The sequence below is a fragment of the Podarcis melisellensis genome (genome assembly GCF_964234715.1).
Source record: "Podarcis melisellensis genome assembly, chromosome: 9".
NCBI classification, from domain to species: Eukaryota; Metazoa; Chordata; class Lepidosauria; order Squamata; family Lacertidae; genus Podarcis; species Podarcis melisellensis.
The window spans coordinates 68643429-68657168 of NC_138541.1; the positions used below are offsets into that span (position 1 = coordinate 68643429).

Below are 13740 nucleotides of genomic sequence, written 5' to 3' on the forward strand. Positions count from 1 at the left end.
TTGCCTGCTTTAGATGAGATCATGCTCCCCCAAATCAAATCAAAACTTTATTAGCAAAGCCAACAGGCCACAGCTATACAAGAGTTAAAAGTGAAAATAGGGATAAAAGGAAGAAAAGAACAAGCAAAAGGAGGTCCGTCAGATGAACAAGTCTGTCACTCAGATGGTGGCCCTCAATTTCACAGCTCTCTCGATGTACCTCGCGACCTTCTCTGTTATCTGACTATCCGTATCAGATAATAGAAAATACAGTGTAATGTCTGGTGAACGGCCGGGGTTGGAGAGAATGAGTGGAGTAATAATCTCATTCCTTAGGTCTTTGTAAAGGGGGCAAGATAGAAGGACGTGGGACACTGTTTCCGTGTTACCATCTCCACATGGGCAAAGTCGTTTTTCAAATGGAGTCTTTTGGTAACGACCTTCGAGTACAGCAGAGGGAAGAACATCCCATCTAGCCAATGTAAAGGCACGTCTGTATTTTGGGATGGTTAGTTTAAACAGATATGAAGCTGGAGAGTCAAAATGAGAAGGGGGAAAGTAGGTATACCATGGGCACAGTTTCTTTAAGATAATCAGGTTGTTTTGTCATTCAATGTCTTTCAGGCGCTGGCCTATTAGACTCTTTGCTTTAATGAGGCCCATTGATAGTAGGGACTGTGAATGCAGACCGCATGTAAGGAGTTTTTGATGCACAGTTTTGAACCACTTGCTTTTGTGAGGGTCTTGCATTACTAGAGGCAGTAGACCAGGTGGATTCAGATTAAGACGAAGCCAATAGTTGAATGTTCTCTGCCAGGTCCGAGTTTCCACAGATGGAAGGCAGGCCTCGAGTCGTAATGCTGCGTTTGGAACACAGGAGGGGACGCCGAATATCTGCCTTAGAAATTTAGACTGAACAGTTTCAAGACTGGAGCAGTGGTTCCCCGTCCAGATTTGTGCCCCGTACAGTAACTGCGCCAGAGGTTTTGCTTGAAAAACTTCAAGGGCTGCTGGGATGTATCTGCCCCCCTTCGTGTAAAAGAAGCGGGACAGCATCTTGATACTTTGAGCTGCTTTTTCTTTGGCACATTTTTGATGGACATCCCAGGACCCGGTCGACTGGAAAACGATACCCAGATATTTGAAGGCTTTAACCTGTTCAATTGTCTGGTTATCCATCCTCCAGCTGTACTGTCTGTGTTTCCTTGCAAAAACCATAATTTTGGTTTTCTGATAGTTTATTGCAAGTTGCTCTCTCCTACAGTATGCTGAAAATTCACCTATGAGCCTATTTAAGCCTATTCTTGTTCGAGATAGGAGTATCGCATCATCAGCATACAAAAGCACTGATATTGATTTGTCAGCCAGTTTGGGGGCGTGGAAGTCCGGAGATGACAAACAGTTAACCATATCATTGATGTAGATGTTGAATAGAACTGGGGCCAGGATGCAACCTTGCTTGACCCCCTTACTGACAGGAACTGGTCCTATAAGATGGCCATTTAACGAAGTTCTTACATGCAGCACCGTGTCTTTATATAAACAGCTGATCAGAAATAATAGTCTTTTGTCTATACTTGATGTGCTCAATTTATCCCAGAGTCTTACACGTGGAATTGAATCGAAAGCAGCCTTTAGATCGATAAAGGCTGCATATAACACCCCACGGGATTTTTTGGCATATTTGTCAATTAAATAGGCTAGGGTGAAGCAATGGTCTATGGTGGATCTGCCTTGCCTGAAACCCGCTTGCTCTTCCGCTAGAATAGCTTCAGTTTCCAGCCAGCTAGTTAGCTTGATATAAAGATGTTTGGCATATAGTTTGCTGGGTATAGGCAGAAGGCTGATTGGTCTATAACTCGCCGGGTCTGTCATGGGTCCTTTTTTATAGATTGGGATAATTATTGCCTCAGTCCAACCATCTGGGAGTAAACCCGTTGAGTCGATCCAAGAAAATAAAGACGCCAGCAGGGGGGCCCACCAGCCAATGTTGGACTTCAGAAGTTCGGCAGGGATGTAATCATTCCCTGGGGCCTTGTTGTTCTTTAATTGTGCGATTAAATTCTCAACTTCCTTTGCAGTTACTGGTGGCCAATGAGGTAGGTCCTCCAATTGAATGCATAGTTTGTAATGTTGGGCTTCCTGGTCATAGAACAAAGATTGAAAATGGCGCAACCACTCCATTGGTTCCACTGTACAGATGGAATTAGTACGCTCCTGGTCCAGTAGACCAGATATGGTTCGCCAAAAGCAAGTAGTATCTTTCTCGTGCGATGCCTTAACCAAACTGTGCCATGCGGCTCTTTCAGCTTCCAGTTTCTTTCTCCTTAGTAATTGTTTGTAAGACCGTCTCAGATAAATATAAGCATTAAGTAGGAGGGCAGTCCCTGATTTCCTGTATCTCTGGTAGGCTGTTCTCGTTTGTCTCCTTGTTTGCCTGCACTCCAGGTCAAACCAGCTAGCTCTGTCCTTTGCCCTCTTTGTAGCGGAGCTATGTATCACTGTTGTTAAATGGGGTTTCAATCTTTCCAAAAGTAATTTAAAGCGTTCCATAATCGCATCTACTGAATTGCCTGATACAATAGCGGAGCGAATAAGCTTTAACTCCACTGACTGAAGAAGGAGGGTTAGATTTTCATTCAGTATTGGGGACCATTTGAGTCTTTTGGGGGCAGGTATATCCAAATTTACAGAAGGTATATATTGTGGCTCGGCAATAGAATAGTCAAAAGGCCGACCTGCAAGCTCTAAAATTAGAGGTAGGTGGTCACTCAGAGTATTGTGGCCCACTTGGAACTTCCTTACAAAGCTGTGAGCAAATCTTGAGATTAAGATATAATCTATAACGCTTCCCCCAGCCTTGGAGAAATGGGTATATTCCCCGGGGCGATCCCCCTCTATGTTGCCGTTTAATATCAGCAGTTCCCTCCGTCTGGCAGCCTGCACTAAGCAGAGACCTGGGAAATTACTTCTACTATCTTTGGACAGTCGTGTCGCACCAATATCCGTCTGTTCTTCAGGGTCCATAAATTGGTTGAAATGAGTGTATAGACTGTTGTCATCTGTTCCTATACGAGCGTTGAAGTCTCCACACACAATAGTCAGGGCAGACGGGTAAGTAGATTCGAGAGGCTCTAAAAACGCCTCTAGCTCAGCCCATGTAGCCTTGACAACGGGGTTTTTTTGGCCTGGGGGAATATAGACATTGACCAGCAAGAGAGTAGTTCTCTTGAAGCTAAGTAGAGCGGCTGTTGCTAAAGAATTGCAGCTGGGTAGGGCTGTTAGAGAATGCGCCAGCTCCGTGGAAATGAAGCAAGCTAGGCCACCACTAGATCTGCCGCCCCTTAGAGATGGAGAGGCAGGCAGGTAGTGGCAGTTATACCCATTAAGAAATATAGGGTCATTCTGCCATGTCTCCTGAAAGAATGTGAAGATCTGTGTAGCAGTCGGTATCTATACTGGATGCAAAATGGGTTTTAGATACATAATTGTAGATATGTGGAACATTACACTTACTGAATCCAGGAATTTATACTGGTCTGGCACCCACAAACTCATAACACTATATGTCAGGGACTGGCAGGGCTCTGAAGAGTGTGTGTTGGAGGCAAGGGGCCTGGAGAGTGACCCAGGAGAGGCGGCCAGTGATCTATGGGGTTTGGAGCCACCTGCAAGTCAGGAGCGAGTGAAGTAGGAGGAAGGCAAGGCAGTCTGAGATGGGAGGAAGTATGCAGGGTGTAGCAGAGATGGGGCAGGAGGGGCTGGAAGAGGGAAGAGAAGCAATGACTTCTGTATAGGAGGAACCTCACATTGTGTGTGTACCCCTTGTCAGATGAGGATACATAGGCTGAGGGGCATGGTCCACCTATAGCTGTTCAATATGGCAGAAATCTGGGGACAGCTGCCTAGAGGATAGCTGCCTCTCTCCGTGTGTATCTGGAGCACTGTGAGAACAGCTCTGAGTGTTTCTTTGTCAAAAAAAGACTTAACTATCAAGCTTGTGTCTTCCTTGGCTGGGGGCCCAGGACACTATGGTTGTACAACAAATAATGCAATAGCTAATGTGTGTTCTTGAGGATCCAAGGGCTGGGTCACATATGCTTGCACAAAAGTGAACTACTCTTTCATTGATTACTGATGGAAATGCAAACCAGTTGCATCACTTCCTGTTCACAAAGTTTTATTGAGGTTAAGAAGTACAAATCCTGTATTGGTTTTCTCTCTTATCTTCTCAGGAATCCCTCCTTTTCCTCTTTAATAATACAGCACTAACAGTATATCTCTGATATACAAGGTCTCTCATCCATAATTTAAAGACACTCAATATTGATAAACCCAATGTCTAGGCTGCCTAGACTAGGCAAATGATGAAGGAGATGGGGGAAATCTCTTTTTGCTTCACTGTAATGGACATAGGATTAACTTCAAGAACACTGGAAATAAACAGGGTGTTTCTACCTCTAGTTGCAATAGACGCCTAAAAAGTGGCTGACAGAGAGAGCCAAAACTTAATCTTTTTTTTTTGGGGGGGGGGGTTCTGATCATGTTTTGTTTTTTTAAGTGCAGTCACTGATGTTTATAATTTCTGCAGCATTTTCGCCTCGTAAGGTGTGTTACAATCTGAATTCCATTCCAAACTCATAATATTCCAGACTTTTATGTTTGTATATATTTCAGTAGCGTCATCAACATACATTGCACTTTCCAATTTCACAGATGGAAAAAACCACTTTCATTTTATAGCTATTTCATAGATGGTTTTATTTCTTTGTATAATTATGTTGTTACCCGCCTTGGGACAATTCAGGATTTCCAGCTGCAACCAAAACACACTGCCCACTGTCCACACCGCTGATCCTATCATCTTCCTAATGTTCTAATCCATGATGGCACTGATCTATCCTCACATTGCATAGAATAAATATTTCCTCTATACACAGATGCCGAATGAGGAAGAATCATGTTACACAATTAATGTTGCAATCATTTCAGTATAGTCAGCTATTTACAGGTCTTGAATCATGTTACATATTTAGGTAACCTTTGAAATGCACAGTGGTCACTTTTTCACAGTGGTTTTGTATGTAACCTTCACACGATAATGTCGTCTAAAGCAGCAGCTGCTATGTTGTCTGTACACAAAGGTGGGCTTGTTTTCATACTAGTGCCCAGTTGTGTTCTCTGTTGCCGCCTTCTCAATTAGTGTTACCACATACCTCCTCCTCCCCCAGTCTTCTGAAAGTGAGGGGCTAGAAACTGGTGTCTTGCTATATAGAGGATATATCAGTGTGCAGAGGCAGATATGTTTCTGCAATGCTTCTTATTCTGCCTAGAGGTGGCAACCATTTTGCGAGTGATCAACTGATGTGTGATCTCCAGCATGGTCAGAATGGGGGCAGTGAATAATGGGATGTGGCGGGCTTATGTGTGCTCTGCCAATCTGCGCAGGAGCCAGGAACAGACCCCTGGCACAAAGTTAAACATGGTGAGGGGGAGTGGCACAGCCCATTCTTGACACAAGATGCATTATAACCCTTCCTACAGAATGAGGAACAAGCGTCTTCACCCCCATCGTTCAGCCTGGGCACTGAGGTCCAGCTCCGAGGACCTTCTGATGGTTGCCTCACTGCGAGAAGTGAGGTTACAGGGAACCAGGCAGAGGGCCTTCTTGATAGTGGCGCCTGCCCTGTGGAACGCCCTCCCATCAGACGTCAAAGAAATAAGCAACTACCTGACTTTTAGAAGACATCCGAAAGCAGTCCTGTTTAGGGAAGTTTTTGGTGTTTGATGTTTTATTGTGCTTTTAATATTCTTTTGGGAGCCACCCAGAGTGGCTGGGGAAACCCAGCCAGATGGGCGGGGGATAAATAACAAATTATTATTATTATTATTGACAAATAGTGTGGGACAGGAATAATGACATGAAGATGACGTCCTGTGTGCTGGACCCCCTGCATCCTACACTTGAATGCATACGATGTGTACATGCCTTTAGTGTTTCGGTCATTTTAGGATAGTTGGCTATTTGCAATCCTAAAACTATTGTCAGCAAAACAACTCAATGACTTCCTTCCTTCCTTTTAAGACAACCTGGTGTGTACTGCAGTGGAGAGAGGGTCAGTCTGGCAGCCGCTGGCTTTCAGCAAGTTGCTGTTCTTTAAGGGTGCAAATCAACTAAGCAACAATTAGAACAGACCAGATGGAACCCATAGATTTAAGTTACATCCATAGATTTCAGTGGGTCTAACACCGGCAAGTCTTTATCTGCCAAATGGGGGGGGGGGGTAATGCTACTGGCCTACCCTCAGGGTCTTTGTAAAGGATTACTAGGATAAATGTGTGAGGGAACATGTAAATGGTGAGCATAAAGTCTACATTTTTATATTTTAATACTTCAGTCTAAGTCTCACCAGGCATTGGTCCAGCTGTTGCAGCCTCTCAGCTTTGCGCACAGTGAATATTGGTATAATTGTCTGTGCTGTCAGCTTTTATTGTTAGCTGGCTCTGAGAGCTCTGGTACACATGATGCGTTAAGAGACTCTGGGCACTTTGGCTTCTGCAGTGAGAATTTAACAATGCATGCCCAGTACTGAAGTGTACAACATGAAAACTGCATTATGGCCCTTTTTTTGCCATGCAGCTCTTACAGGCTGCTCTGGTTTATTCCCGCAACATAATTCTCGAGCTTTCTGCTATGGAAGGTCAGACCCTGGAGTTACTTGTGTTGATGTCATATCTTCCCTATGTTCTTCTGAATATTTAATCAGCCCAGTTAGGATGGCATGGAGGTCTTTACAGCAGCTGTCTGCAGTATAATCTTCCTTGGGCTGCAGGGTGAAAATGAATCCATGGACTGAACTCAAGGACATGGGAATAGAAAAAAAGAAGAGAGAATTTCACTTTTTCAGCTAATGGTACTATATGAGCAAGCGGCAGAGAATTTGGTGTTCAGGATTATTCCTTAAAAAACCCTTTCCCTTTAGTATAATAATATGCTTCCAGCACAACATTTCACATCATTTCTGTAGAGTGTTCTGTGTGTAGGCCTCGGGGCTTGAATTTGAATTTGTACATTGCTTAAAACTACAACTGTTGCTGCCAGATGCTTTGTGCTGAAATGGAGTTGTGTGCTTATTCTAGGCAGCCAAGCTGCCCAAAAGACAATGATGTAGTACAGTCATACCTCGGGATGAATACGCTTCAGCTTAAATATTTTCGGGTCGGGTTGTGCTCCACGGCGACCCGGAAGTAACGGAGTGAGTTACTTCCGGGTTTCGCTGCTCGCACATGTTCAAAATGATGTCACGCACCTGCGTGGAAGCAGCGAAACGCAACCCGCACACGCGTAGTCACGTCTTACGTTCGCTTCAGGAAGTGAACAGGGCTCCAGAAAGGATAACGTTAACATCCAGAGGTACCACTGTTTCTTAAATAGTGCCGTAGCTGCAAACAACATATTCTAACACAACAGGCTGTGATAGTCTGACATACAGATGAACAGAACAGGGCATAGTAGACTTACTTTCAAGGGTAGTTAGTAAAGGAGGGGTACTGTTCCACTCCACATTCTTTTACTACGTATTAATACACACTCTGCTGATGCTAGGGGCTTTGGCTAGAAGGAGGCAGAGTCCTTGTGGAAGCGCCGTTTGTGTGAATCAGCACCGCCATGCCTGCTGAAAATCCACAAGAAGTGTGCATGCACACGAAAGCTTATAACCAGGACAAACTTACTTGGTCTCAAAGGTGCTGCTGGACAATTTATTTATTTATTTCGACTGCGTCAGACCAACACGGCTACCTACCTGAATCCAACATTTCCATGATTACAGCAATCCTCTTTCTAGGTGAAACCCACAGGTGCTTAATTTATAGCAATTTATAAACAAAAGAAAGAAATTAGTAGAAAGTACTTAACTGGCTGGATCATACCCATGTTATACACATAAAACTGAACATGATACTCAGGCAGTGGCGTAGCGTGGGTTGTCAGCACCCGGGGCAAGGCAAGTAATTTGCACCCCATAACCTGTGGATTTGCGTCCCCTAACCCGTGGATTTGCGCCCCCTAACCCTAACCCCAAGATGTTGCGCCCGGTGCGGCCGGCCCCCCCTGCACCCCCCACGCTACGCCACTGCACTCAGGGCCAGATTTAGGTTTGATGAGGCTCTAAGCTACTGAAGGTATTGGGGCACTTTATATGTCCAGCTGTCAACAACAAATTGTCACTGTTTTTTGTGTGTTGAATATATGCTATATGGTAATTTATGGACCTAATAGGTATCTAAAGCCATTTGCACATGTTGCCATGCAACCAGTCCATGCAGAATGTAGGCACCCTATATATAGAAATGAGCAAACCTGTGATATTTTAGGGAGCAGACTAGCAGGTGGGGCCCATTACTTACATCATAGGAGCCTATACAACACAAAACACGGTTGCTGTATGTAGGTTTTATTTTACTTGTTTTTTATCTTATATTTTGGAAATGTACATCCTGGTGTGTTTTTCCCCCCTTTAATTTTTTGGGGGCTCCCAAGAGAGTGGGGCCCTAAGCTATAGCTTGTTTAGCTTACACGTAAAGCCGGCAGATTACACTGCTTGGATAAATTGCTTTTGTGAGCCCTTTGTACATTATCTAAATAAAATAAAATAAAATAAAATGAGGCTAGTGGATGATTATGTGCAAGTCACGATTATTTCCACCTGCACCTCCCCCTCCCAGCCTCACATGAGGTTAACTGCATGCTTCATTTCTTTGTATATCTCTGTCTGCACTTAAATTGATTTTTCTGCCTTGTGTCATAATTCATTGCAAATCTATATCTAACTTTCACCGACTCATCTTGCCTTCATATTCTGCTCCCTTATTGAAGGCTTGTCGCTGTTTATTCCCTTTATTTATTGCCTTTCATTTAACAAAGTTCAGTTACTTTTATCTGCTGTCTCTGATTCAACAATTGCTGAAACTTGTTATATCAAATCTAGTTCTCCAGGGTATTTATAACATTATCCAATCGAGCATTCCTGGGCATCCTATATCCCTTCTTCTAAATAATGAATGAGGATATTAAAAGAGCTAATTTAGCCCTTGTCCATCAACTGAACTGCCATTTATCAATTACTCCCCCCTCCGCTTTGAAGGAATCTTTGCAATTTTTAGCACGCATGATGGTTCTGTGTGAATCAGACTGCAGCAGCAAGACAGGAAGATATTCTTAGGAGGCATCTTAGGTTTTTCCTTTAGGTTCTTTCTTTATTTTAATAAAAGGAAGGAAGTACCAGGCAAGAAGGGTGGTTGGAAGAAGTAAAGATGCCTGAGCCATGAAAACAATGAGACGCCATATCCCTGCTGGGTCCTGAGGGGCCTTTGCAAGAACAGAATAATTCCCAAAGGGTGAAAGGTCCTGGAAGACCCTGGCATATTTTCAAACAAGAAATTTAAAGACAAGTGGTATTAGCCTTCCATTTGTCTTTACATTTCTTGTTTGAAAACACTCATCCATTGTTTCCTGAGGCAAACAGATGCCAACCTATTGGTATACCATTCTTTTAAAAAAATCTTATTACTTCATTGGTTGAAACATCTAAGGAGTAGATGGCATGCAAGTTTAATGTGACAGTAAAGCATTTAAAGAAGAGTATTAGGCTGGTGGCACTGTGGGTTAAACCACTGAGCTTTGGGTTTGCCGATTGAAAGGTTGGTGGTTCAAATCCCCGCGATGGGGTGAGCTCCCATTACTTGGTCCCTGCTCCTGCCAACCTAGCAGTTCGAAAGCACGTCAAAGTGCAAGTAGATAAATAGGTACCGCTCTGGCGGGAAGGTAAACGGTGTTTCCGTGTGCTGCTCTGGTTTCACCAGAAGCAGCTTAGTCATGCTGGCCACATGACCTGGAAAAACTGTCTGCAGACAAATGTCGGCTCCTTCGGCCAGTAAAGCGAGATGAGCACCACAACCCCAGAGTCATCCGTGACTGGACCTAATGGTCAGGGGTCCCTTTATCTATTACACTTCTTATTCTTATTCTCATTTCTATACTGATATATATATATATATATATATATATATATATATATATATATATAGGGAGGATTCAAAGCGGTTTACAACCTACATTAAAATAATCAAATAATCAAAATACATCAAATAAAACTTTCCAAAATACAACCTTGCAGAAGAAAACCAAATATAAAGTATACATTCAAAGCAACATTATTAACAGGAAACTAAAATATCATCTTACAGATTTCAAAATGAGACATTATAAAGGGAGATCATGTATAGAATGCTAGTTATAAACTCAGTTTGGTTACGTCTGTTTTTAAAGGTTTTATTGTGTTTATTCAGGGGGCCAGGAAGCTGGGAAGTCATTCTCTGCCCATTTAATGCTTATTGCATACTGGCCATCTGATTTCAAGTGAATGGTGCTGTAAAAACATTGTTTGTTTAAATAAAAGGAAAGGAAAGGAAAGGATGGAAGGATGGAAGTATTCACAAACACCATGAAAATTCAGCATTGTTTTAGTGCAAATTTCTCCTCCTAATCACATTCCTGTATGCCATTCTGACAAATGCACACATTTTTGCAAGCGTCTTCCTTAAACAGAATACATTTATGCATGTGCTTTTCACTAATATATTCATTTCAATGCACATACTCCCCCAATATATGCAGTTTTGTAAATTGTGATTGGTTGGAGAACATCACCACAAAATTCAGATTACTGCGAATTCTGAAGGATACCAGAGTTTCAGTTTATCTCTTCCCTCAGAAAGTGAGAAGGTTCACCTTTCAATGTTACCTGAACTTTCTGAAGTTCTCCTTCTTCCATAGATGACTCTGCTACTTTCTGTTCCCCTAAATCCCTCCTAGGAAGTACATGTGATGCATGTCTTTTAGGCTCAGCTCAACTGAATGTCTCTCTTCTGGGACAGCCTTTGACAAGCCTTTAGTCCTTATTCCTGACTGAAGTGCAGCCTAAGTAGGTCTGATTGTAATTGCATGTATTTATCCCCTGTCAAAACTTGCCTGCTTGTCTCCTCCCTTCCCTCTATTTCCTTTTCTCCACCCTCAAATTTAGATAATAAGTTAGGCATGTAACTGCTTAATAGGGTCTTTGGGGAGGAATTTATTTTTCTCTAAAGCACTATCTACATTAATAGAACAATGCTTTAAAACGATGTTGTTGTTAAGACTTGCAATCCTCTTTTCAACGAAAGTATTAAGCATTAGAAGTACTTTCCTGGAATGTGTACGTTTAATTATTTGATGACCCAGGTTGCTGTGGTCCAGTACGCTGAAGGAAATTTGCTAAAACTTTAGACTCCTTTGGGGCAGGCTGTGGAGTTTAGATTTTTCACAGTATTTGCAATAAGCTGCTGAGTTAAGCCTGACTGTTTATATCTGCCCCGCTGCTGTCACAACAAAATGATTGCCTTTGCCTTGATCGTTTTTTATTTCCGACAGGTGAGCTTTTGGTGTGGAAGGTTGTATATTGTCTTACTGTGGCTGGGTAGATAACCCAACCATGAACTGCACACTTTAATGTTTTTTTTCTTGTACATAGCAATCATTGCAAAGCTACACACACACACATCCCACCGGCAAGATCGCTCCTTGCCGCTCCTTGCAAAACCACAATTCAAACTGGGTGCCCTGCTATCTCTCCTGCCTACCTGCTTACATGCTGATTCATTGATGAGGACAAATTTCTATGTGTAGAGTTGAGGCTGCAGGCCCCGCCTCTGACTGAATGGTCGGTGAGGTTGCAGCAGTCTCTGCTAGGGAGACAGGGGAGGAAAGTGTACCTTTGCTCTCCTATATCTACTACAAGTGATCATCACGCCAGACAGCTTGCGTACGAGGTTACAGGAGGACCCGCGTGTGACCGCCCTGTTCAGCACCCCCCTGTCAGTTCAGTCTTTTCCTTGCATGCTTTTCCTTTTCCTCCTCTAGTCCTTTGAAGGATTCTCCCTTTTCCAAACAAATCCAAAGGAGTTTGTCTGGCTTTAGCAAGGCAGCTTGTGAGCAGGCGAGCTGGGACAGAAGTTCTCTGTCAAAAACTATTCACTTTCATTAGCAAAAGTGTTCTGGCTCTCCTCAGAGGACTACCTCCCTGCATAAAATGAGTGGATGTCGAAAACGGTGTAAACGTGAAATACTGAAATTCGCCCAGTATCTTCTCAGGCTAATTACAGGGTCTCTCCATACAGGTAACAACCATTATTTTCTTTATCGTGAAAATGTGCAGAGTGGTAACACTGTAACTGTCTTCTTCCACTATGCTTTTTGCTCTGTTTTGTGGCGGTCTTTATTTAGTAAAATGAACGGGGAGGAGGGGAGGGATTTTAACGAATGCATTTTTGGTTGTTTAATGTAAACTATGCAGGAGCACTACATTTGGTTAAATTGCACTGAAGTCTGCAATTGCATCCAAATCGGAACGGTGCTGTTAAACATACATATGTGTTTGCATATTTGTTTGGAGCAGAGTGCATTAAGAAATGTGGAGCATTGTGCTCTCCTGTGGGGTTTGGCATATGAAGGCAGATTTCAATGTATGAACGATGTTCACGTTATCTCAGTTGGCAAGCAGAGAGCCGCTCTTGAAATATAAATCAACTGCTGGATGTTAGCATGACATTAAAATTCTATCAGCAAGAGCTTTGGAAAGACTGCTTTTCAGGGTGTTTAAAATCTGTGAAATTTCTGCAATCTCTCTCTTGACAGCCAAGCCCTTGAAACTGAAATCTTGAAAGGGGTAGGGCTGTCTGTTTCTGTGTGTGCACACACTTGTGTTTGTTGATTAATCTCTGCTTTAAGGTGGGTGAAATAACAGCATGAGACCAAGTTGGAACATTTTGTTATTTAAAAAGAATTCCTTTGCAGAAGTGAGGCCAGCTGTCTCTCTTTGGAAAATACTTTTCCTATTCTGATGTGCATGTGATAAGGTATTTTTACACCATTGTCAGGTGACAATGGTAAACGGCCCACCTTGTATGCTCCAGGTGACATTTATTTATGTTTTGATTCCATGTTAAAAATATCAGTTTGAGGTGTGTTCTATGTGTGTGTGCAGTTTGAGGGCTGTGGGTGTGTGTATGCTATTAATAATTATAATTACATATTCATGCATTAAGGACACTGCCATGTGTCAAGTTGTAACGAGTTTGCACTTTGCTGTGTTAGAAAATCTTGCTCCTTGGAAACTCACAGAAATTGAAGGGTTCAAATCAATTTCAAAGATGCATTTTTACTGTCAGAATAAAATACATTATATTGACACTTATATCTGTGTAGAATAAATAGCCATTTCCGGTAAGCGGTTTTTAAATCATTCTGGCAGTTTTGACGGTTTTGCAGAATTTAGTATAATGGGGTGCTTCTGCTACGAACATGTGTCCTCAACCTTCACCTCCTCACTGTTGGTAGAATTTGTATCCTTTATTTTTAGGACATGGTGAGCCAAACAAGGATATTACTTATATACATTCTTTCAGGAATCTCAAATTCATATTCCTTTCATCATATTTCTTTAGGTTCCAGCACAGTGGAATAGTTGTCAGCAAATATTTCAGGTGGGGCTACAACCAGGAACTTTGGGGTCTGTGCTTTTTTGCCCCTTGTGGTGAGACTTGTCTGAACCGTTCATGGGACAGCAATGGGCTTTCAGACTCCAGGGTGGCTCCCCATGTAGGAAGCCCATTGGTTTCTCTTGATCTAATATGGCATTGCAAGCTTCTGGCTTGCACTTTGCC

General features: G+C 42.7%; 1 protein-coding gene across 4 annotated transcripts in view; it reads left to right on the top strand.

The window, feature by feature from the left end:
• Positions 1 to 13740, top strand: part of KCNIP4 (potassium voltage-gated channel interacting protein 4) — a 408026-nt gene that overhangs the window by 103904 nt on the left and 290382 nt on the right. The window contains exon 1 of one of the 4 annotated variants that reach the window (XM_081924624.1): positions 11758 to 12195. The exons of the other annotated variants lie outside the window; for them this stretch is intronic. Coding sequence (XP_081780750.1) covers positions 12108 to 12195 — 88 coding nt within the window. The 5' untranslated portion in view covers positions 11758 to 12107. Of the gene's footprint in view, positions 1 to 11757; positions 12196 to 13740 lie in introns of those variants that run through there. 4 annotated transcript variants of the gene reach the window in all.